This window comes from Lutjanus erythropterus, chromosome 14 (genome assembly GCF_056507025.1).
Source record: "Lutjanus erythropterus isolate fLutEry1 chromosome 14, fLutEry1.hap2, whole genome shotgun sequence".
Taxonomy (NCBI): domain Eukaryota; kingdom Metazoa; phylum Chordata; class Actinopteri; order Lutjaniformes; family Lutjanidae; genus Lutjanus; species Lutjanus erythropterus.
In genome coordinates, this window is record NC_139330.1 from 28,027,334 (window position 1) to 28,051,782 (window position 24,449).

At 39.6% G+C, this 24,449-nt stretch overlaps 1 protein-coding gene across 1 annotated transcript; it reads left to right on the forward strand.

Moving 5' to 3' along the window:
• Nucleotides 1-407: 407 nt before the first annotated feature.
• Nucleotides 408-22,931, forward strand: wipf1b (WAS/WASL interacting protein family, member 1b). The gene is made up of 9 exons (XM_084735914.1): nt 408-638; nt 14,463-14,566; nt 14,819-14,948; nt 15,636-15,806; nt 16,065-16,782; nt 17,101-17,201; nt 17,864-18,088; nt 19,039-19,152; nt 20,416-22,931. The coding sequence occupies exons 2-9, from the start codon at nt 14,507-14,509 to the stop codon at nt 20,466-20,468; spliced, it is 1,572 nt and encodes a 523-aa protein (XP_084592040.1). The 5' UTR covers nt 408-638; nt 14,463-14,506; the 3' UTR covers nt 20,469-22,931.
• The last annotated feature ends 1,518 nt before the right edge of the window (nt 22,932-24,449 follow it).

The following is a 24,449-nucleotide window of genomic DNA, read 5'->3' on the forward strand; positions in this document are numbered from 1 at the left end:
AGGGCACTGAAACACTAAACTTCCATTAGTATTTTTAATAATTATAAAACACAAATGGCAGAAAAAGGCCAATATTGGTCTGATAATATTGGCTGTCTGATATACTATGTCTGACTGATTTTCATTCAGAGGATTGTGCAGCCTTGGGGGATGGGTGCACTCTCTGAATGCACTCTAATTTTATATTTTGTTGGACTATTACCCGAATAATGAAAATGATCCCCACAGATATCTGAAATGTGGTCAGTGTTTTTTTTTCCCAGTTTGTAAAATCTTGTTGCGGACTTTATTCTAAACCTAAGCCTCAGTGGGAACCCCAGCACCCCTCCCCCTCCCCCAGGTGGGGAACTGAAAAAGAGGAAGTAGCGTGTGCTGTATATAAAGTTTGTCTGTGTGTTGAAGTGGGACTTCTCTGAATGTGAGATGTGAGTTTAGAGGAAGAGGAATCAAGAACTTCTACTTGGTGCAGAATGTTTTTTTTAAAGATTTTTTAGATGCCGCTAATCTTCCGCTTTTTTTTGTGATTACAGCTGTATGTGGCTGCTGTTCACATTTTGCACTTTTATGAGGAATGAACTAAGGTGCTTCTTCTACTGTCTTCTCAACTTACTGCTGATTCTTCTATGGACACAGATTGAGTAAGTAGACTTGCTGGTCTTTTTTTTTTCCACACTGACAGGTTTTCACCATCACTAGAAGTAGCATTTAAGTGATGACAGTCAAAAGAAAAGATGACGTCTGAAATTTGAAACCTGTCTCCAGTATAGAAACAACTTTTCACAGTTTTCCTGTTTGTTATGAGGTAGTTATGATAGAAATTCTGTTTAAAAGCAGCTTGTTTGAGTACTCCAGCACAGTCTTTACAGGGTTCATTCATTTATCACTTTACAACACATGGCTGTATATCAAGATGACAGTTTTAGTACCCTTTATGCTCAAAAACAAAAATTATATGCATTAATAAATGGGTGATTGAATAAGTCATAAAAGTTTAAAAGCACATCAGGAGATAAACTGTCTTTCATGGTGGAGTGCTGTGGATGAAGTTAATCTCACAGGAAGAAGCTGTTCTTCAGTCTGATAGTACGACAGCGGATACTTCTGTATCTCTTGTCGGATGGCAGCAGGATGAACAGGCTGTGCCGGGGGTGTGTATTGCCTTTTTAGTATCCTCTGAGTTCTGCGCAGGCACCTCGCCTCACTGACATCAATGATGTTCTGTAGATGGGCGTCAGCGATGTTCTGGGTGGTTATAATCACGTGCTGCAGAGTTTTTTGAAACCAAGTGAATGTATGTAAAGCTGAAACAATTAAGTCATTATTTATTTAGTATATTTTAGGCTTGAACAGTATCTGCTTTTTCATACCTGACATTTCATTTATGATGTTATTTGTGTAAAACGGGACGACTCGACTGCTCGCTTTTGGCATGCTTTCCCTCAGTTAGTACCCCCTCCGCCTAGGTGGAACTGATCATCATAGCAATGTTATCCCAGGGAAGCAGCAGGGAAACAACACATGCAGGAGCTTTGCTTTGGTCCTGAGAAGCGGCAGCCTTTATTCACTCACAAACTGAACCCTACACTGTTCATTTACTGCCAGTCCCAAATAAAATTTACACACTTACGATATGCTGCACAGCTCTGATCAACTAGTAGTGTGCAGTGTTTGCCGGCTCAATTTTACCATCAGAACTAAACCCAAAACAGTCTCTAAAAGGGGCAGAGACATTTTTCTTTTTTACGAGTTAGTCCTGTAACTTCATCCCCCAGACACCATGTTTCTCAGCTCAGCTGCCTTGTCCACCAGTAGAGAGCCTGACCTCTGGTGGCATGAGCTGCACACTACAGTACGTCGCCTCATCTCCATATCAGTTTAAAAAGAAGAGTGTCTGTATTTTTGATGGTATTGAAAATCATACTGTTGGAATTTCCTAGTACTTTGGTATTGCCCAAGCCTAGTCACTTTATCTGTTTAGATTATCAAGTAATTAAGAATTTTTTCCATCAAAAATGCAGTCAGTATCTTTAAACACTCACCCACATTTGATTGTGAGAATATAGTGGAACTACTTTTCAGAGTAGAAAGTGCTGAATTGCATGTATGATGACTGTTTTCTGTGTAAGAGTGCAGATATGTCATGGATAATGAAGTTATGTTGTGTAGTGTAACATGGATGTGTTCAGTGTTTTACTGTTACGTTTAATTTGGTTTTTGTGGTGAAACGCTCCATGTCAGTTGATCTTGATTGACTGTGTTTGGGAGTTTTCACCATCTGAACATCTAAACAGGAAACAAAGATTTGAATACCAAACAGTAACCATCTGTAATGTGCTAACTGCGTGTTGAGTACCTAGAATGACTGAAAATAAAAGTCAGCTTTTTCAAACTTGAAGATAACCTGGAAAATCACACACAGAATGGGACTTAAGAAATGTATATTGTTTGCAATGAAAACCAAAGTAAAAGAACGTTGATTGTTGTGTTCTGTGTGGGAAGTGGTTTATGCCATTGAGGAAAACCATAAAGATCAACAGTAAAGGTGGTTATATTGCATGTTCTTCAATGATTTCATCTGCCGTGGCTGAAGGTATGATCACTTTTAGAGGCATCTGTATAACAAATGTGTGCAGGAATCTCTTCTAGTCTGCTAAAACTTCCATATTTAAACTCATCACATCTGGCTACACAGCACACATGTCAGCCGAGGAAACACGTACACAGAAACCGTGCTGAAAAGAAATCCCTCAGTCAATAAGACAAATACACGCAAGCCTTTCTACAGAAAATATATCCATTGCGAGATGTATTCAGCACTAATTTCTTTATTTAAAGAAAGCTCAAGAAGTAAAATTAACCTGCTGAGTCGAAGTCTAAAACAACAGCAGTGGAACCACATCTGTTGCCAGATACAGCTGCTGTGTGTGTGTGTGTGTGTGTGTGTGTGTGTGTGTGTGTGTGTGTGTGAGCAAGTGCATGTGAACACACCACAGGATGTTAGCTTAGCCACTCAGCACTGTTCCTGCACAGCTGACACATTTATTACTACGGCGGGCTACATTCAAAAGATCTAAAATTACTTTTCCCCTTGCTCGTGTTCAAAATCACCTCAGGTTTTGAAGTTTTTTATGACCAGCAGCACTTTGAATTGTTCTTGATGAGAGATGGGCATATATTGTATCACATTTGAATGTAGTTAATTCTTCAATTTCAGTGAATTCTTACCGTTTCTGGAACATTAACGTGGCTGTTAAGCTGTGTGAGAAGTTGGGTGGAGTTGAGTCAGAAGTGATGGGAGGTTTCCACTTAATGACCCACTTCATCCCCCTTCACCCCTGTGAAAACCACAAGTCCATATTAAATCACAGGATTTTTTGAGATATTCTTTCAAAAAAAAAATTACTGCTACTGATTTTGTTTTTTAAATTATTCTTATTTTAACTGTGCTTTTTTCTCAACTATTTTTGAGCCGTCCTTTAAAGTCAGATGGTCTCTTTACTCCACCCAGTTTGCACAGTAATTTAAAACCAGCTGCTCTCCAACCTGGCGGAGGGATGGCATTGAAAGTGAGCGAGGCTTGGCCAGATTTTCTTCCTTTTGCCCACCAGCAGCATTTGAAGTGAATATGTGCATAGTTTTGGTCATGAAGTGAGCGTTTTGCTATTTTCATTTCTTATCCGCCCTCCTCCAATAAATGGAGGTAGAAATGGAATATAATATAAATAAGTATGTTTTCATTTGTGTTTAATCACCTGAAAGTAAGACTCTGTTTTTGTTTAGAGCCAGACTTATATATTGTTCAGCTGATAGGCTTGATATTGGTCTAGCACAGCTAAACTGTTTTATATTGGTATTGGCATATTTTTTAGTTTTATAAGCATCATTTTATGTATGTAAAAAAGTTGTTCTGTTTGTGTTTTTTGGATTTATAGTTATTTCTAATCATGAAAAATACTGTTTCAGTGCCCTGATGTCATTTTTGATTTTTCATATATAAATACATATTATTTGTCAATATATCAATCATTTTTTTTACTCCCTCTCTGTAATCCAGTATCTGTCAGGCCCTATTTTTGTTAACTTCTAGAATGAGCCCTTTATATATCTACAGAGGATGCAGCTCCTCCTTTTAATGAGGCCTCCATATTGAACTGCCATGTTTCTACTGTAGCCTAGAATGGACAAAACAAACACTGGCTCTAGAGAGGGCCTTTGGCGTTCTTTGGTGAGTCTTATGGCCGCTGTAGTTTCATACAGGAGCTTTGAAGGAGCGCTATGACTGCTAGATGCTACTAAATCCTACACACTGGTCCATTAAATGCTCAAGCATCAGAATATTCAATATTAATGTGCATCTTTTTGGGAGAGAACAGGTTTTATTGTGTGTGTGTGTGTGTGTGTGTGTGTGTGTGTGCGTGCGTGTGTGTGTCTGTGTGCAGTGACTCTAATGAGGTTGTGGAGCACAGGAGGTTCAGTGGCAGGATGAAGAACCCTTTTTATGGCCATTTGTAAACTGAAACATATGTGAGCTTTATTCACTCTGTGTGTGTGTGTGTGTGTGTGTGTGTGTGCGCGCACGTGTGCGTGTCTGACGGTGTCTCTTCAAAGGATCCACACCCTGGAATCCCTCGTATCTCCTCTCTCCCTCCATCTCTACTACTCTCTGTCTGTCAAAGGAGCCATTGTGAATGTTTAGCTAATATTAGGCTGTGTGTGTGTGTGTGTGTGTGTGTGTGTGTGTGTGTGTGTTTGTGTGTGTGTGCACGAGATAGAGTTGGGGGGAGGGAGTAGTGTAGTGCTTTTTAAATTTCAACACACGGGCCTGTTTCCTATGGCGGAAGTTGAAGTCTTTCTGCATTCAGTCAGAGCTGCTTCAGTATCATCAGCAAATCCTGCAGTCAGCTCAAAAATGGACTTGAGTTTCAGTTTCCGCTCATTACATTTAGGTGCTTTTTTTAAGGACATCATACAAAGTGTGTTTCTGGCGGTGACTGTGGCTAAAATGACAACTGCCAGCTACATAAAACCAAGGTGGAGGTTTTCCATTACAAGTCCCCCCCCCCCACTGCAACACATAAGAAACTCTGCCTGTCATCTCTCTGCCTGGTTTGTTCTTCTGGTCTTACATGTGCAGTTGTGTCAGTGTCATTTCATCAGTGCTGCAGGAAATGAGTCGATGTGTTAGTCTCTATATCCTGATCAAAACCGTCAGGCCGTCTCAGTCATATTTGAACAACTTTAATCGCAGGCTAAATTAAGACGTGACGGTGTCTCTCCTGATGATCAGCCTAACCTGTAAGTTCAGCTACTTGATTTCTATAAATTGAGCTTAATGGAAATCTAGAGGTACATTTCCCTGTCGCAGAGGATTCAGTCATGGTGGAGGTGGACATAGAAACATCTGTAATTGTTAGCACAGTGGAAACATGCACATGTGCATTTAAATCTGCCAGTGCAGCTTCAACAGACAGCTCAGGTCGAGAAGTTTCCTCGTGTGAGTGATGTTTTCCTGTTCAGCTTAAGTTTGTCTTATTTGGCCAAGACCTTATGCTAACCACGGTTGTTTCCTTTTATTTTAACTAAAATATGACCGAACAGTTACTGAAGAATTGTGTCTTAGTGATTGTTATTACTTAAAGGGAAAATTCAGCATGTTTCATGTGGGTGTCTAATCATTGTTGATAGTAAATGTAGTCAGTAAATTCCTCAGTGTATGCTATACCGACTAAGAAAGCTAGATGGCTAGAATTAGATATTTTATGTAAAGATGGCATCCATTCAGTCTAATGAGAGCTGCTCGCCTGGTGCATAAGGCAAAAGTTTTCTAGCTTCCAGGTTTACTTCCTGGTCTTGCGGCCCACTTAATATGCACAGTAGTGTTTCCCCCTTTGCCCTTCCCATCCAGCCATAGATTTTGCATTGTTATGACATGCTTTTTTTTTGGGCTCTAGTTAAATCTAAGTCTAGTTTACAAATGTAAATACTCCTTGGATCAAAAGATTAAACATAGAAAGAGTCATAACTGAGCTTGTTTGCAGTTACAGACATCTCTTTCATAATGGGGAAAAATGCTTTGGGCCGTTGGAGAATTTTTCGAGTGAGTGGCCGCTGGGAAAAATTGGCAGCAAGGCTGAGCTGCAATGCCCTGTCTAGTTCTAATATATGTCTACAACATAGCTGGTGGCTATTACTTTGTTTGCCAGGACAGTGTTAGGTGACAAAAGTACTTATTTAGCATCGCCTCTGGCTACCCAGAGGAGCAGACTAGAAATCCAAGATGAAATAACCTGTAGTTCTTCCTTACATCCAGTGACATAAGGAAGCAGGAAATTTTGGCTTTCCTGGTCAGTATGCTTTTGTTTTTGACAGGGTAGTGCTGTCTCAAATCATTGAGTGCTGTTATGCCCTCACTGGAAATGCCGATTGCAGTTTCTTCTTCTTCGCGAGCGAACTGAAGCTTTGCTGCCACCCACCAAAACATCTACTGGCTTGTTTATTCATTGTTGTCCAATGTCACATCACTCAATATGAACGTCCTCCAACCAGCTGAAAACACCAATATGTCAAATCTTTACAAACTTTACAAACTTAACCAAAGAAATATATTGGTGGCGTCAATCTGACAACAGTCTTGCATATATCTGTAATTCAGTGTTCACTGCAGCCACTGTATTCACTGCGGCTGCTTCCTTGGCCGCCTGAGCCGCCATGTTCACAAGTTTGATAGCCACGCCTCCTCCACTATGGGGACAAGATGGCAACCGTTGAGGGCAAGAAGTGTCCGGCGTTCCACGCTCAACCTTTTGCGTACAACATCCAGGTACTCACAGTGCACTTCGTTTTGCCATAAATGTCAATGTGAACACACTTATGCACTCAAAAGAGGAAGTGTAAGTACAGAAGTGTGCAGGTTGAGAGACAGTTAAAGCTTTGTTCAGACTGCCAGTCCCAAACTGTTTTTTGTTGCATATTAAGATTGTATCCTGATTGATTTTATAACATCTGGACAGCAAAAAAGCAGGCCAAATTAGATTTTTTAAAAATCACATTCAGGCCACATTTGGAGGTGGTTGAAAATTAAATAATAAATAATAATTATAATTGAAAAGTCCAATCTACATTACTTTCTACTTCAGTCTATCTGCTGTCTACAGATGCGTCTTAGTTCAGACACTCTGGGCGCTCAAATCAGATTAAAGTCACATAATGAGTGAGGGACATGCATCGGAGCAGCTGAGCAGAATTCATGACGCTACCAGCAGAGAGGACATCACAGAGAATAACGGTCCGTGGACAGACGCAGAAATAAATTTGCCTTCTGGAACTTTGGGGGAGGCTTCAGTGCAGCTAAGGCTGGAAGGAACCTACCACAACACGCTACGCAAAAGCCATGTCACCAGTGTATGTAGTTACTGAGGCCTACGCCGTTACCACAGCAACCCATGCAGAGTATTCTGGACGCACAAATCTGCTCTGATCACCTGCAAATAACAGTGCGGACAGTCTATTTTAAAGACCTGATTTGAGAAACAAAGCCTTAGAGTTTGTGCTGAGTTGTGACCAGACTTCTCCTCCTGTTCTGTGTTACTGCACATACAATGAAGCTTCAGCATTCAGTATATTCTGCACAGTTCTAGTCTCAAATATTAACAAACTGTATAAATTCAGTATATCATGAAAAGACACCAAAAATCAACAGTAGCATAGTGTGATTTAAAGTGTTATATTATAATATGACTCCACAAAATGTCTCATGTGGGAATCACTAACTTTGCATGTACTCCAGCATCTTTTAATATTATTCAAACTCCATATGTCATAGTCACACACATACACGTTCAGTCTGCAGGAAAAGTGCAGCAGGTTTAAGCTCTTCTACTGAGGCACGTGTGCTGTACATGTTGTCCTGTTTATGCTTGGCTCTCAGTCAGTGTTTGAGCTTATTTTCTGTGCTATTTAAGGTTTTTTCTATAAAATAAGTGGCAGTCATGTAAAAGATAACAACTGAACTGGCCTGTGAATTATCATGTTGTAGATTCTGTATCAGGGTTACATCAGTATGTGGATATTTTCTGTTTAGGCCACAGCTTCTATAGTAGAGATAAGGTTGTTTTATTCAGCGGTACCACAGAGGCAGTTTGTAACCCATTGTGAAATCGTGTTAAATAAGATTGTTGTCAATCTGACTTTCACGGCAGTTTATGTCTACTGATATGGTCAAAATGTTTTTGTACATGTTGAATTAAGTGCAAAGAGTGACACTGAATCACTGTATATTCCAGTTTTTGCCAATTTTCCACAAGTTAGCACCTTCAAGACTACAAGAGTCACACACCAACACCTCTGTGAAGCTGCAGTCACAGCAGTGCTTTGAGCTAAATGCTAATATTAGCATAAGTATGCTAAGACAGTGATGTTTATCAATTATACTGTTTAACATGTTCACCAGTTTACTGTTCTAACATTTGTTAATTGGCAATAAACGCCAAGTACAGCCAGGGCTGACGGGAATATTTGACCTGATGATGGCAGTCCTGGTTCATCTCAATTCATCCTCAGTTCTAAAACAAACTCTGCCTTTACTTGGTCAGAGTAAATTTTGATCATACAGTCATACAGAGTACAATTACACAGTCATTCATTCTCTACATTTAACCCATCACTTTAATCGGGTTGATATCTGGCTAATATTAATAAAAATGGGTTAATGTTTTGAATTTAATCATTTTGCTTGGGGTGCAGCTCAGAAATGTACCTCAAAATTACTCTTTGCATGTTCGCCACCATGATCTTTTTTATACTGTTTGGTAAAAGTATTTCACTTTTTAGGTATTCTGTGTTATTTGGGCTCAACAAAATGCTTCACCACTCAAACCAGTTTAGCATTAGGCACAAAGTTAAGGAAGCTGCAAGAACTTTCATATTATGTTGATTTCAGAGGCCCCTGTAGACAAAATCATAGTGTTTCTATAAGGGATGCACAATAAATATCGGAGCTGCTAAATTATTTGCCGATATTGGCTGCATCAGTCTATATCAGTATCTGCATATACAAGGGGTATAATAATATCTAATTTGACTGATTATGTCAAAGCATTTAATTTGAATTCTTAGGCAAAATGCTCTATAAGCCAAAGTATATTTGTATTTTGATTTATTTTATGAGAAAAAATAAATTTGAAGAGTCAGTACTGCTCTTTATTTTTGTTGTAATAGTGTTGTCCATTAGATTTGGTTTGTTCAGAGCTGTTGAGTATCAAATCATATGTCTAATCTTAGCCTTTCTGGCGCTCAGGTGTTACATGTGTTTGCTATTAAAACACAAAAATGTGAAATTATCAGTTATCTCATCAGTATCAGCCAAGTAATTATCAGTTATTGTTACTGGCTGGAAAGAAATCCATGTTCTGCATCCCTAGTTACCATCGCCAAACTAAAAAATGTGAATGTGTCAAAACTTAAATTATCCAAAGAAAAATATCCACCAGGTAGAACAGATCCCAGTGTGTGCTTACTTAAAGCTTCCAGACCTTCAAGGTGTCTTCTGTTCATTTTTTTTTTTAGCATTTCTTAACCAGAAGAGGTGATGGCAGCATGCCATGAGCGTTGGAAACTGTTCTGTTTGAATAAGGAGTCAGTTTTCAGTCTGAGATGCAGAAGGTGACAAATCATGCAGAGACTGAAAAAAAGAAGGCTGATTTGGGATGAGAGGATGAACATCGGGCCGGTGCAAAAAAAACCAAGAGAGCAGTATGCAGAAGCAGGAGAAAAGGAGAGAGAGAGAGGGGTGATACACAGAAAAGAAAGTGAGAGGAAGGAGGAGAATGTCAAATGATGCGAAGCTGAGATGCGAAGGTATCATCATCCTGGCAACCGGATGGCTGCGGTACTGGAGCTGCGTGGTGACTTCCTGTTTGTCAGCAGCATGCAGGAAGTAGGAGGCCCCTAGAGGATAGCCAGACTGTGTGTGTGACTTAAAATGAAGTGAGAGGCCGAACTGTGTGAGTATCTCTGTGAGGGCAAAATGGCTTATTATGGTGTGAATTTGACTTTGCAAGTCTGTATGTGTGGGAGGAAGAGGCTGTTACATGTAATTATGTCCAACTTGTTCCTCCTCCTGCATCTTGTGGAGTTTTTGCTTCATTGCATTTTACCTGATCTAACCTCTGTGATCTCAGTGCAGTTAGTTCTTGACATTAACAGTCAAGCATGTCACAATTAATGCTGTAAAGCTGTATCAGCTTTGAGTGTTTAGTTATAGCTTGTTTCCTCGGTTTATCTTCACAAATGTCAAAGAATTTAGCTTTAACAGTTAAGCATGACTGGTGAAATAATAAATGCATTTTTCCAGTTATCGTAGTCAAAATTCCACTGTGTTCATGTGTTTCATTGATGTCTATTTAAAGCTTCCAATCTAAAACTTTTATAAAATGGCTGATGGAGAAGTATTTAAATATCATCTCTGCAGCCGTGTGTTTCGGTGTGTAACAGACCGTACAGCAAAGATGGGGAAGTGCTGTATGTGACTCTTCTTTTGTGAGTAATGGGGTTTGGCACTTGAACTTGTATATTAGTTTTTGAGCAATATTTTTCAACCCAGACTCTAATTTCTCATGTTTTTGTGTCTGTGTGACAATGGGGACAACAATTTTGACCAATAGTGAGGGAGCGCACTGCAGCCGGCGGAAGTGGAACTAAGCTACGATGTAATCCTTATGGCCAAATGTGCACCATCAATGTATGTCCATCAAAAGTGCTTGTTTTTGTGACAGGCTCATATTGTTATGTCTGACAACATTATGGACAGGATCACTACAGAGATAGACTTTTTTAAAAGTGTAAGATATATTTTATTTAACCAAAAACAGATGTTTTATTGCTCTTTCTATACTCACCAGACACTTTTTTGAGGGCTGGGTGATATGGCTTATCAACAATATGTCAATATTTTAAGGCTATTCCACAGTATACAATATATATCTCAATATGCACATTTTCTCTAAAGTAACAGACCATAAATAGTGCAAACATATGATTATTTTATACTAGGACTGGGTGACAAAATCAAATATAATTTTTTTGACCAAATAGCTTGATAGTGCAGTAATATTGTAGGGTAACGATTGGTGCTTTCGCAAAATATAAACAGGTAATCATCAGGGATGTGGATATAATGATTAAGTGGGTGAAGGAAAATAATAGAGCAGCTAAAACAGTCTGGTAAGTTCTGATATCACCTTACTGTAATGGCTAGATTCCACCAGGCATGGTGGTGTCACGGCTACGCCATTTCAGCCAGAGCTGTTTGCGTCCATTCAACAGAGCGCTTGTGATTCCAGCAGCAGCACCTCGGTGCATCCCAAAAACTGCTCTCCTCTCCGCTCCGCTTCAAATGCACGCCAACTCTGTTTATGGCGGATGCTGTGTCAATCTGCACAGAGCAGATTGAGCGAGCAGGAAGTCACACACAGAAAAAGCAGACAATCCAGTCAGATTTCAAAATAAGAGACAGAAAATAAACTTATATTGCACCATATTGCAGTATTATGATCTAAATTATATCTGATTTCATATCACAATATTGTAATACTATCACCCAGCCCCACTCATTTTACATAACTTTAATTTTATCATCATCATCTTCATTCACATTCAACAGAAATAAAACAAAATTCAATAAAAATGTCGGCATAATGAACTCTGGCTTGGTCAAAATGAACCCTTAATTCACTGTGTTATATGTGTTGTGTAAATGGAGTCTGCTGGCTTTAGCAAGAGCAATAAAACAGCTCTTTCTGGTTAAAGAAAACGTATCTTACTCTTTAAAAAAAAAACGTTTATCTCTGTCGGGATCCTTTCCATAATGTTGTCAGACATTTAGAGCGACAATCTTTGCCAGTCAGTGGCAGAAACCAAGAACTTGTAGTGGTTGTACTTTGATGGTGCAGTTTCCCATATGGATAGCATTGTGGCTTACTTTCGCTTCTGCCAGCTGCTGCACTTTCCCTCAGTACTGGACCAATTTAACTAACTGTTGTCCCTAGAAAACATGGGAAACAGGGCTCAAGTTGAAAAAGACTGAAGTTACCCATTGAATGCAGTTTTTTTTTTTTATACACAGATACTTTGATTATATTTTCTGCCTGCAGTGCTGGTCTACAGAAAAGACCCTGACAAGCCTTCCAAGTCCTCTTTCAGTGTTATCAGTTTATTTGTGCTGCACACAAACAGCTGCAGTGTAAAACCATCTACTGTAAGAAATAAGAAAATATAAATAAGAGAAATTTTAGAAGGTAAAAAGGTAAAATAATGGCCTCAGTCTGTTCGGGACTCTGTTGGTCAAATTTTTCATTCATGTCGCACCTCTGGCCACACAAGCTTCAGTGATATGTCTGCGGCAGCTTTTGTCTCAGCCTTGGTCAGTTAGTCTTTAAAAATGTCTGATTGTGTAAAATGAAATTACTTCAGTGTATTACGTTTAGGATGAGACACTTCTGTTGTGGTCTTTCATTGTAAGATCTTTACATAAACCCAGATTATTTTTACATTTTTGCTGAAGGCAGCTTTAATAATTACAGGAAAAGCATTAATTCTAAGTAGCAGTAATACAGAGCTGTGTCACTGTGTCCATGTAAAAATAAACTCTAGATATGCAGCATATTTTTTAAGTCATGTTTTAGGGAACTTACACTCAAGTTCCTGTTGCATGAAATATTTATTGTAAGTCGGGTCATAACTTGTGAGCTCATTATCAGTTGATTGGACTTATTACCTGTTGTCCTCATATTTTTTAAGCATTTAAATCTTTCCTGCTCCGACTGATGTCTACAGGATCTGTAGTCAGTCCCTCCAGGAGTTCACTTTGTTGCGAAGACTTTCTGCGATGTTTGCAAAAAGTTGCAATTCTGTCAAACTTGTTAAATTAGAAGAACAGTTTGCCTGTTTTATCAATGACTGACATGACAAATAATTAATTTCAGAACCACAAAATCAAGCCACAATCTCACCAGAGGGAAAGAGAAGGGCTTCATTTCTCTAGAACTTGTCTTTCTGTCTGTTTTGAATAGGGATGCACAATATGGATTTTTTTTCAACCGATAAGCAATAATTACCTGCTTCTCATGGCTGATAACAATATTTCAGATTTTGTGATATGGCATAAGTCTTGTCTTTTCCTGGTTTTAAAGTCTACATGACAGTAAACTAATCGAACTTAACATACTGTTCTATTATTTGCCTTTGCCCACTTACTCATTATATCCACGACTGATGATTGTTTACCAAAAATATCTCATTGGGTTAATATTTTGTGAAAGTACCAATAGTAATCAGTACAGTATTGTTGCAATAATCAAGGTATTTGGTCAAAGATATTTTGATACTTACTCATTTTATCATCTTAGGCACTTCCACCCCTTCCCTTGGAGTACAAAACATGTCATGAGTCACAACCTACATGATCAGTAATTATCTATATCAGCAGATATGAAACTTCAGGTCTTTCAGCGATATCGCCCAGGCCTAGTTATAATAGAGCTGCAACGATTAATCGATCATTAAAGTAATCACCAACTACTTTGATAATCGATTAATGGGTTTGAAAAATTCTCTGATTCTGGTTTCTTTAATTTGAATATTTCCTGGTTTCTTTACTACTTTATAGTAGTAAACTGAATATCGTTGGGTTGTATACAAAACAAGAAATTTGCCATTTTCTGACATTTTATGGACCAAACAACTAAACGATCGATTGAGAAAATAATTTACAGATTAGTCAGTGATGAAAATAATCGTTAGCTGCAGCTGTAGGTTATAATTTCATCATGCGAATACGAATGATAATAGAATTTTCCTGATATTAATTGTGCATCCCTAGTTTTTTAACCCTTAAGTTGTGTTTACCACATGCTGCCATCTTGACTGTCACAGAAGCTAAAAAGCCCCTAATTTGTTGAACAGGATAAAACCTGGGTGTAGCTGAGGTGTGTCGAGCAAACAACAACCATCACAGCTGAGTGTGATAAGCTTGAATTAGTCAAGCAAATATTACCCCCCCAAATCTGAATCTGTATTCTGGAAACTGACTGTCAAACTTGTTACCAAAACACTTTTGAGGAAGTGAAATTAACTGGTGTTACCGCTGCTTGTTGTGGAGAATCGTGTTGACTTTGTGCTCCCAGAGACGCGTTCATGGTTTTTCCTCTCTTTTCAACACAATCACATGCAACTATCAGATTAACTGCAGCACTGGCTTCGACGAAGGTTTTGCTCAAGAAATGTCCACCTGAGAATGTTTTTTGTCGTCTGTCTGCACGTCACGTTCACTTGTAGTTCATGGGGACACGCTGAAACTGTCTCAGCGACCTTGGTCTCAAGTTTGGAGAACAACTGCTTAAACATCTTGCAACACCAGTGCGTTTCCTTATCTTTCTACTATTCTGTTTGTGTCACCTGTCCTTCAGGGTGCGGCGTCCAGTGGAGATAGAATAAAAGTGGAGAGAGGAAGATGCCAGTCCCGCCTCCCCCACCACCCCCGGGGCCTCCCCCTCCTCCGACCTTTGCCTCTGTAAGTCCTTCTGTCTCTCTGCCCAGTGGTATCGGTTACTCTGTCCTCTCGAACCTGCCCAGCAGAGACATCTTGTGGATAAAATATGTTACTACATGTGTTCTCCTATCTTTCTTTTGTCTGTCTTTCAGTTTTACTTACAGGCTCTGTTATCTCACTGGTACGGACTTAATGGATTGAACACACAAAGTTGTTTCCATGTTTCTGTCTGTGTTCTGTCTCAGTGACCGTACATCTCTGTGTGTGTTTCAGGCCAACACAGAGAAGCCCAGTCTAAACCGTTCAGAGCAGCAAGGGAGGAACGCTCTGCTGGGTGACATTTGTAAAGGAACCAGATTAAAGAAGGCTGTTACCAATGACCGCAGTGGACCCGTACTGGACAGTAAGTAAAGACCTCACCAATAGCAGCAGGGCTGAACAGTTAATCCAAATATTATCAAAATCGCCAAGTACAATATCCAAATCGATGAAGCTACATTTTCTTATAAAGGTCTTAGCATAGCTACATCGATGTATTCATATCATGTTGTCAGATAGTTTTATTTCTTTTTTTAATTTTATAGGCAGCATTTTTTTTGTATATTTAGTCATTTTTCTTAATTCAAGTTGTCCTGATTGTATTTTTTATGTATAGTTTATTTATGATCATTGAATTTACCAATGAAAGGTAATATTAGTATTGGCATCAGTCCCAAAAATCCAGTTTCAGTCAGGCTGTACTACAAAGATGCCCTGGTGTACAGATCATACTCTATCAACATAAGAGAACATGCTTGTTTGGTACAGACCCCAGCACAAATCACATCTTCAGTTTTGTATTTTTTCAGTGAAAATGAAATGCAAAAATTACCATTCCAACTAAAATCATGTCTCATATCCCTATAATAATAGCAGTTTGTTTTGCTTGTTGTTCAGCTCTAAATTGTGCCCATTATGTGTATGTTTACATTTCTCAGAGAAGAAAAGAAGAAAATTTTTTCACACAAACATGCAGCCATACTGTTTTAGATGTGGAAAATGTATCCTGAAGATGAACGATTCATTCAATGTTTTTTCTTTATCCTTTCAGAACCCAAAGGAGGAGGAGGAGGAGGAGGCGGGGGAGGAGGAGGTGGAGGTGGAGGTGGTGGCGGTGGCGGCGGCGGAGGAGGTTTTGGCGGTGGGGCTCCTGCTGGTTTGGGAGGCCTGTTCGCGGGAGGGATGCCAAAACTGAGGTCTGCAGCCAACAGGGACTCTAATGGTAAATATATAAATAAAGAATAATGGTGGTGCACCAGGTGTTCGCCCCACAGTCCAAAGACATGCAAGTGAATTGTTGGCTCTAAAAGGATTTGACTATTCATTCTGTTTTTTTTAAATTCAGAGTCACACTAATCTCTTCTGTCAGCCCACGAGTCTCGTGTTATACCTGCGCACTGGGATTTTATACCTGGATGAAGAGGATGCACACTTTCAGTCTTAATTTAGTTGATTTTACTTTCTTCTTTCTCTCCTACAGACTCAGGACCCAGCCGAGGACCCGTGCTTCCCCCAGGAGGCCGCTCTTGTGGGCCCACCCCCTTTGGAGGCGGTGGAGGTCCACCTAAACTCCCAGGAGCCCCTGCTGGCGGCCGTGGCAGCGTTCCCGATCTTCCCAAGGGTCGGCCGAACTTTTCCTCCAGACAAGACACTTCAGGAGGCCCCCCTCCTCCCATACCCAACACACCGCGACCAAGCCAGAGCTTCCAGTCTCGCGGTGGCCCCCCTCCTCCGTCACTCCCCGGAGGACCCCGGCCCAGCCCGGCCTCCGCACACACACCTCCCAGTGTTCCCCCAGGGAGGCACGGACCCCTCCCTCCCCCACCGGGAGGCTCCTCAGCCGGGCCGAGACCAGGATTCCCCGCGCCTCCTCATCCACCCTCAAACAGCAGCCGACCCTCCCTTCCACCCACTCCTGGAGGGAGGCCCCCGCTTCCTGACGACAGACCCCCGCCACCACCAGCTCCTATGGGAGGTCATCGACCATCTATGCCCCGCGATATGCCCCCTCCTCCTCCCCCTGTCAACTCCAAACCTCCCTCTGCCTCTTCCTCCCCTTCGTCTCGGCCCTCACCTGGAGGGGGCGCACCCCCTCTGCCTCCAGGCCGACCGGGCCCTCCACCTGTCCCACCCACCCCGGCTGGAGGGGACGACCACAGCACCCCTCGTTTGCCCCAAAGGAACAGCTCACTCAACAGGTACTGATGACGTTTTCTCTGTTTCTGCCATTTGTTCATGGATGAGTTGCATTGAGGCCACATGTGTACACAGCGTTTGCACAGCCAAGGATGCCTGTATGTCCTTTTAATTAAGTGGGCCTATCTTTTTACATATCTATTTAATTATGTGAAAGAACAACACAAGAGAAATGAGTTAGAAAGATATTAAACACGTATTAAAAAAAGCTGTTTTCACAACTCAGTGCCACAGACCCCTGGGGGTCGCCGTGACCCCTATTTGAAAACCACAGGTGGTCGGTTCATACTGTAGATTAAAATTCAGGTTCTCCTTTCCAGCCACGGTCCAGCTCCACCACATGGTCGGACCGGACCTCTCCCTCCTCCACCAAACGAGAGACCGCCATCTCTTGGAAGGAACCAGTCCTCAACGCGTTCAGGTAAATTGGACAGTTGATCAATTCTGCATGTAAACCATATGAATAAAATAGTTGAAATGTGTCTTCCTCCTACGTGAAAATACCATTCACATCATGAGTTGCTGTTAGGGATGTTGGAATTTCCCGTGCAAAGATGTAGCTTGGCTCAAAAGCACGCTAGCTTAATCATTACCTTCAGGACATGTCTTGTCAAGTGAAGTTACACACAGCAAGAACACACACATACAGGCATGGAGCAGGGCTTCCATATAACAACAATGCTAATGCTAATGTTAGCATTGCAGTATAAACTTCTACAAAAAGCAACATGAAACAAATGGTTAATGGCATCCAGCCCATTACTCTGGTCATTTAATTGGCTTCAAATGAAGCTTAATGTTCTTTTCTCTTGACTGTCCATCAATATTACAACATTAGTCCAACATCACGCAAACTACTAGCTAGTTAACAGATTAATTTACAAAATAAACAGTAGAACAACCTAAAACCTGGCAAAACTTGCAGTTTTCAAGTTTGAATTTTTGAGCTTGAACAATCACTGGTCCTCCTTTAGCTTGTTGAATTTTTCGAGTTGATTCACTAATTTAACATGTATTTAAGTGTAAAATGAGAACGACTGAGCCTGATTCAGAATCAATCAATTTTTACTTCTACTCCCACAGGGCCTCTTCCTCCCCCTCCTCCCTCAGGGCGTAGCATGGGTGGGGGCAGTGTGAGGTCATCGGCGGCGCCTTCTCCTATTGGTCGGCCAGGCCCGGAGCCACCTCGCGGCGGGCCTGGCGGCAGACCTCCCCTCCCTCCAGACAGGCCGGGGATAGGAGGGGCCCTTCCGCCTCCTCCACCCATGGGTAACGGCTTCCAAAACTCTCACCACAACCAGATACAGGGTGAGTAAATCCCTCAATGTGCTAGTTTGGTTTATGGGAGTGTTAATAAAACAATTTGTTGGGAAATAGAGAGCAGAAAGCAAACAGTCTAAACTGTGGGACAAAAAATGAAAATACTATTTAGAGAGGAATGGTGCTAAAATACATATAAAGCATATTATACAGGAAAATAAAACCCTATCGTTTAGCAAAACAGAGGTTTAATAAATCCACATGTGCCAGTGGTAACTCTGCAAGTAGATAACACAAACTCTGCTTTAAAGAGGATTGTCTCCCTTTTCAAAAACTGTCCTCTCCTTGTCTCTGCAAGAGAAATCTGTTGCCCTCAGTGTTGTTTTTACCACATGAGTTCCAGTGAGTACAATGATGGCAGAAACCCACTGACCTCCTGCTCGTGTTGTTTTTATCCCATTGAACCAGAGGAGTACGTTAGATTTGGAAGGCAGCGGGGACAAAAAGTGTCATGGGGTCCCAAAAGATCTGACAGATTTTAATCACATTTCCTAAAATCATAATATTCTGTGTCTATGTAGTGCTTTTACACAGGTTTTAGACACAAACAGTAATGTGTAGCAAACTTTGAAAGTGCTAAATGAATAAAAATTCATACTGTCAGTGGTACAAGTTAGAATTAAATTAATTCTTATATTTTATTCTTCTTTGCTTATAATTTATTCAGATATTTCCTGATTTGTTTTCATTTGGATTAAATTTTCATTTTAAAATGTATTTCAGAATAAACCGTAGCTTGATAAATTATTTTAGAGCTTTTTTTTTTTATTTAAATAACATAACATAAATAACATTTATAGTTTATTAGACAAGCTTTCTTATATTGACTTACCTTCAAGTCACTCTGCACCAGTTCACTCCTGATACTGTTTTAGAGAAGCCTGTTGACCTCACACAAACCCACAAACCCGCTGACGTCCACTTCTCTCTGTTAACAGACGAGTGGGAGTGTCGGTTCAATTTCCATCCAGTGTCGGACCTTCCTCCACCTGAGCCCTACGTGCCCTTCCCGAAGACCTACCCCAGCAAGATTGCCAAGACTGATGGCAGAGGTCAGTCCGACACACACAAACACACGGAACTGGTGTCTGATATCTCCAAAATGTTGCATGAAGACATTTAAAACATTTTAAAGAATAAGAGCCCTCTTTAAGGTGACTGTCATGTTGTCTTCTTGAACGGAACAGACACTGAATTTTCTCAACCAGAAAAATTAACCATGAAATCACATCTTTTTTTGTTTAAATATGAAAATCATAACAAGTAAACTTGCTCAGGTTATGCATGTTAAAATTACGTCTTAAATTAAGTCCAAAAAAAGACCGCAAGAGACAAGTACGAAGATAATGATAATGATAATTAATAATAGTAGATGCTACCTATTAGAGCAAACTGTAACTCAACACAACTTTTGCACATTTCATATAAACATGCAGAACAAAATGCTTCACAAAGCAAGAATAAAACAGCATACACAAAAGTAAAACAAAAACAGATAGCAATAAACACTATCTTGAAAGAATGAAAATTACTTAATATGACAAAAGAATGAAATGTTAAATGTCAATAATATAAATAAACTTTAGTGATAAAAAGAGTATGAAAACCAATGATTAAGACTTGAGGCTTAAAAGACACGACGTTTTTTTCTTTTGAACTGTTCACAGAGTCCCTCGTCATCATCATCATCATCATCATCATCATCAGGCCGTTCAGGCTTGGGTCTCAGTGGCTAAAGTCTAAAGCTGCAACAATTAATTGATTTATGGATTTGTTGTCAACTATTAAATTAATCGCCAACTATTTTGATGATCAGTTAATTAGTTTGATTAATTTTTTTAAATGAAAAAAAAGTCAAAGTTCTCTGTCTTAAATGTGAATATTTTCTGGTTTATTTACTCCTTAATGACAGTAAATTGAGTATCTTTGGGTTGTGATTAAAACAAACCATTTGTTTGATCGACACTGATCAACACTTTTCCTCAATTTTCTTACATTTTATTGACCAAACAAAAAATATTGACAGATTAATTGACAGTGAAAATGATTCTTGGCTGCAGCCTCAGTTGACTCCCTGTGGATCATACCTGTACCTCTGCTGTGTTTGATTTTTATTAAATTTGAATCACTTCTTTCAATTCCTATGAACCTTTTTTTTACAAATATCCCTCAGTTTATGAGATATTTTGTCAGACATGCAAACAAACAACTGGGACTCTGAAGTAAACACATCTGCGGTCCAGCTGGACTGTGACACAGTGCCACCTGCTGGAGGAAACACCCACTAACTCTTCTGTGCCTTTGCTTCTTTCCAGGTCCTGGTAAAAAGGAGAGGGGAGCTCCTCCTCTTCCTCCTATACCCAGGTGAAGAAGAGCTCGCAGCAAACACAACCCCTGGAACGATTTTCTCTTTTTCCCTACCTGTCTGTCCCCCTCTCTCCTCCTTGTGCTTTTACCTGCGGCATGTGGTTCATCTGTGGACTGCAACACGCGAAATGGACCTGAAGTATGGTTGACCAAGTAAAAGGACAGGCCCACAATGTGGAGTTCACATCATGTGCCTCTGTAGCAGCTTTCAAAGACCAAAGCCTGTTTATATTCTGGTACAGTGTTCAGATAAGTTGAGAAAACACAGAACTTCAAGGCAGTTTACTTCAATAGATCTTTGAGTTTTGAGCCCAATTCAGACTTCAAGTTAAAGTTTTTACCAACTAATTGTTTTGTTGAGATAATTTACCTTTCTTCTTTATATAAACTTCAATCTTTGAGTTTTAGAAACCACAAAAAAATGTATTTCAAAAATTGTTGAATAAACTCATTGAAGTGAAAGTGAATAATGGTTAATGATTTAATTTTCAGTTTTATTCATTTAATAATGACAAACTGTGTTCACAAGATTTGAGGTCAGCAAGACTTTTGTTTAATTCATTTCAAAACTTAAAGCTACTACAAGGAGCTGTCATTATTGTGTCAATTTTGGAGGCCCCTGTGGACAAAAGTGGCAGTGTTTCCACCGCCATAAGCACAAAATATAACTTCAGAAATAAAGTTATCTAAATAAAAATGTCCTCCTGCTTCTTTTTAGCTGGCTATGACTCACTGTAACTTTGCCTGTGAAGATATAAGCACAGGAGAATCCAGCCTGGTAAGCAGGCATTAAGAATAACCATATAGAAACAGTCTTTTCCCTGATGGTCTTGTTTGCTTACGTAGGTCATATGAAGGCATTAGTATTAAATTAAGACTGTTTCACAACCAGTTACAAACTCCTTGTGGTAGCTTTATGAGATCAGTGAAGGCAGTTGCTTTGAATTTCTGAGTTTTCCCACCTTTTTTTTTTTTTTTTTAACAGTGAAAAGTGAAAAAACTCTTAGCTCTCTGCATCTCTTTAGGCACTATGTGTTCTGTTCAGGTTTACGACCATGTTGTAGTTGGAAGATGCTTTCTGGGTGGGCTGCTTTGACCTGGTTGCTGTGAGACAGCGATCACTTACAGTTACAAACAACAGTATTTTCCTGAACCTTGATCCACACTGACTTTCTTCTGTTTGCTATTTATTTTCATCCTTTGCTGATAGATTCCATTAATAACTTGCTCGATATTATATTTTACCAAACAGCTACACTTTTAGAAAGAAGACAAAGTCTTACTTGACTTCTAAACCAGCATTTGGCAGGTAGCAGCACATGTGACTTTCCCAGCATGTTTACACAGCACAGACAGCATTAGGTGAAGCTAAATCTACGTCTGATGGCAATATTATTGTCAACATCGGAGTCCCAGGGTTACAGTGCAGGGCTTAGAATACAACCAATCAGCTTCCTTTAGTGTGCTGACAAGCTATTTCTCTTTTCTCTTGTCGTACCAGTGTTTCCTTCGTGCCTTTTTCTATTCAGGATTGTCATTTTTAGGCTGCTTAAAAGAGTGAAGGGAATTAGCCTTTTGTGCCTTAAATTATGTTTGTATGTTTGTTTGGCTGGATCGGATCACATCTGCTGATGTAAAAAACAGAAGCAATACAGCAACTCGATTGTCACAAATTGTCTTAATTACGACCTGAATACATGGACGGACGTGAAACCAAACTTAAAAATGGCCTCAACCTCCTGCTACCGCTGCAGAAAACATCAGGGGAAACACGGGTGTTTAATTTGCCAAAGCCACGTGTGCCTTCACGGTATGTGTATTTACATCTGTGTGTTTCTGTTGGAACCACTGAACGGTACTTTTCATTTGATAAATGCCTTAAATGTTTATGATTGAGATGTTTCAAAGGACGGTTTATGGTGTTATGGCAGTATTGGTTTACAATCAAACTGATTCGTATTTTGCTGTTTTGTTAAAAAGCTGCCTTGACTCGCTATGAAGGACCAGTGTATGTATCTGTATGATTCAATCAAGTGGTGTTGAAGGACTGTATTATTTTAAGTTATGTGTCTGAACTGTGCAGTATTATGTTTTTTTGTTTTTTTTAATTTTGCTTCACCCAGCACTGCTTTGAATGGTCTTTTGTATACAGGATGTATTATTATCATGTGTTGGTCGAAGGAAACTTTTTCTTATAGACAATCATACAGAGGTAAACCTATTTACATCAATAAATAAAATGCTTTAAGATGCTTTATGTGCTCTATATGGGGTGAAATGTGCTTTTATTGGACTATACATTTTAAATAATTTGATATCCCTGCACAAAGAATGATCATGTGGTCACAGACGAGGACGGTAAAGCAATGTCAGCATCCAGAGGAAGTAACATATTACGTGTATTATCAAATAAACAGTATGCATCATTTACATGTTTGTGCAATAAAGCTGGACAATACATTGATATGACAGTGTGTCATGATATACAAGACAATGGGATTTGGGGTGTTATGTTATATCTGTGGTTCTTGACATTGGGGTCACGAGATAATTTCTGGGTTGTGGTGAATAAAATAGGTTAAAAAAAAAAAAACATAGTAAGCAGTACAGAATGAGAGCCAGGAAGCAGCTCCATCGACATCAGCCCCTTAAAGATATTCAACATAAAAATATGCAAAATAAAGCTGGCCTGAAGACAACCACCTCACTAATGGTTACAACTATAGATCATCACAAAATTGACAATTACCAACTTAAACCACCATGTTCAGGACAGACAAACACGAACAAAAAGTAACATTCAGTCCAACATGATTGTAAATGAGGTCGTATGTTTTTTTTACATTACATCACCTGAGGTGTTGAGGACACCAACCTGATCATTCTGGGAGGTCATGACTCAAGGGTTTGAGAATCACTGTTTACATCAGGATGCAGTTTATATGTTGCTGCCTTGATTTTCTGGCTTATGCATAATTATTATTCCAAAGTTGTGACATCTTCTTCAAGGCATTAAGGCAAAAATATAGTGGCATTTGATTTTGTCATTGTTGTCCAGCAACATTGTGCAGTCCTGAATTTCTCAGTGTTTCTGACTGTTGTAATCTGTTGGAAGCTCCTGCACAGATTGTACGGGATTTCACAGACTTACTGCAAAGCCATCTGACAGTGTCATTCTTATATATTAAATATAAATTCACTTTTGAAAATATGCAGATTGTTACTTAAGCTTATTGTTCATTAAGCTGTCTCATGCCTGAGGATTTTGAAGAGGCTGACAGAGTCGTCCTTTAACAGCTGCTGAAGGTTTACAATAAACTGCGATAGGATTTGCAGTGTCATTGTCACATTCTTAACTCACAAATGAAAGAAAATCTAAGTATTTGAATCATACACACACAAATACATCAATGAATATATAACAATGACTGTGCTCCTTAAGGATGATAAAACTGGGTAATGATAATAAATGTAAAAAATACTTTATGAATTAGTGGATATGGCAACGTGTTTTGACTCACAGTCATCATCAAGGTATCATTTTTCTTCATAAATACATGAACGTTTGCCTGTCAAGTCAATATTCTAAATTCTAGACCTTTTAAAGTGGAAAATTGTTGGTTTTGCCTCTTTGTATACAATTTGTTCTTTGAAGTCTCATAAGAGGGTACGTTATTTAGCATAAAGAGATATTAGTGTATTGAATAGAGCAGAAAGGGTGTCAGTAGACCCATGTTCTTTTATTTTCAGGACATATAAATGCACATGATATACCACAAATGGTATGCAATGTACATGTGCAAGTTCTTCAACACACAAACCATTCTTTTATGTGTCAGTTTGTGATGGTTTGTCAGTGATGTTGCTGCATCTAAAATGCAGTGACATCTTCCCTGCAGTCCTAAAACTGAAGCGCAGTTATCTGCAGTATGGCACTGAAAGCAGTGAGTGTTTCCAGAAAAAAAAAAAGCCTCAACAAGCT

Excerpts from the sequence above, each read along its gene's own strand:
- wipf1b (XM_084735914.1), top strand. The coding sequence starts at position 14,507 with ATGCCAGTCCCGCCTCCCCCACCACCCCCGGGGCCTCCCCCTCCTCCG. Across the intron at positions 15,807-16,064 it reads AGCCAACAGGGACTCTAATG|ACTCAGGACCCAGCCGAGGA; the intron begins GTAAATATATAA and ends TCTCTCCTACAG. Across the intron at positions 19,153-20,415 it reads TGCCAAGACTGATGGCAGAG|GTCCTGGTAAAAAGGAGAGG; the intron begins GTCAGTCCGACA and ends GCTTCTTTCCAG.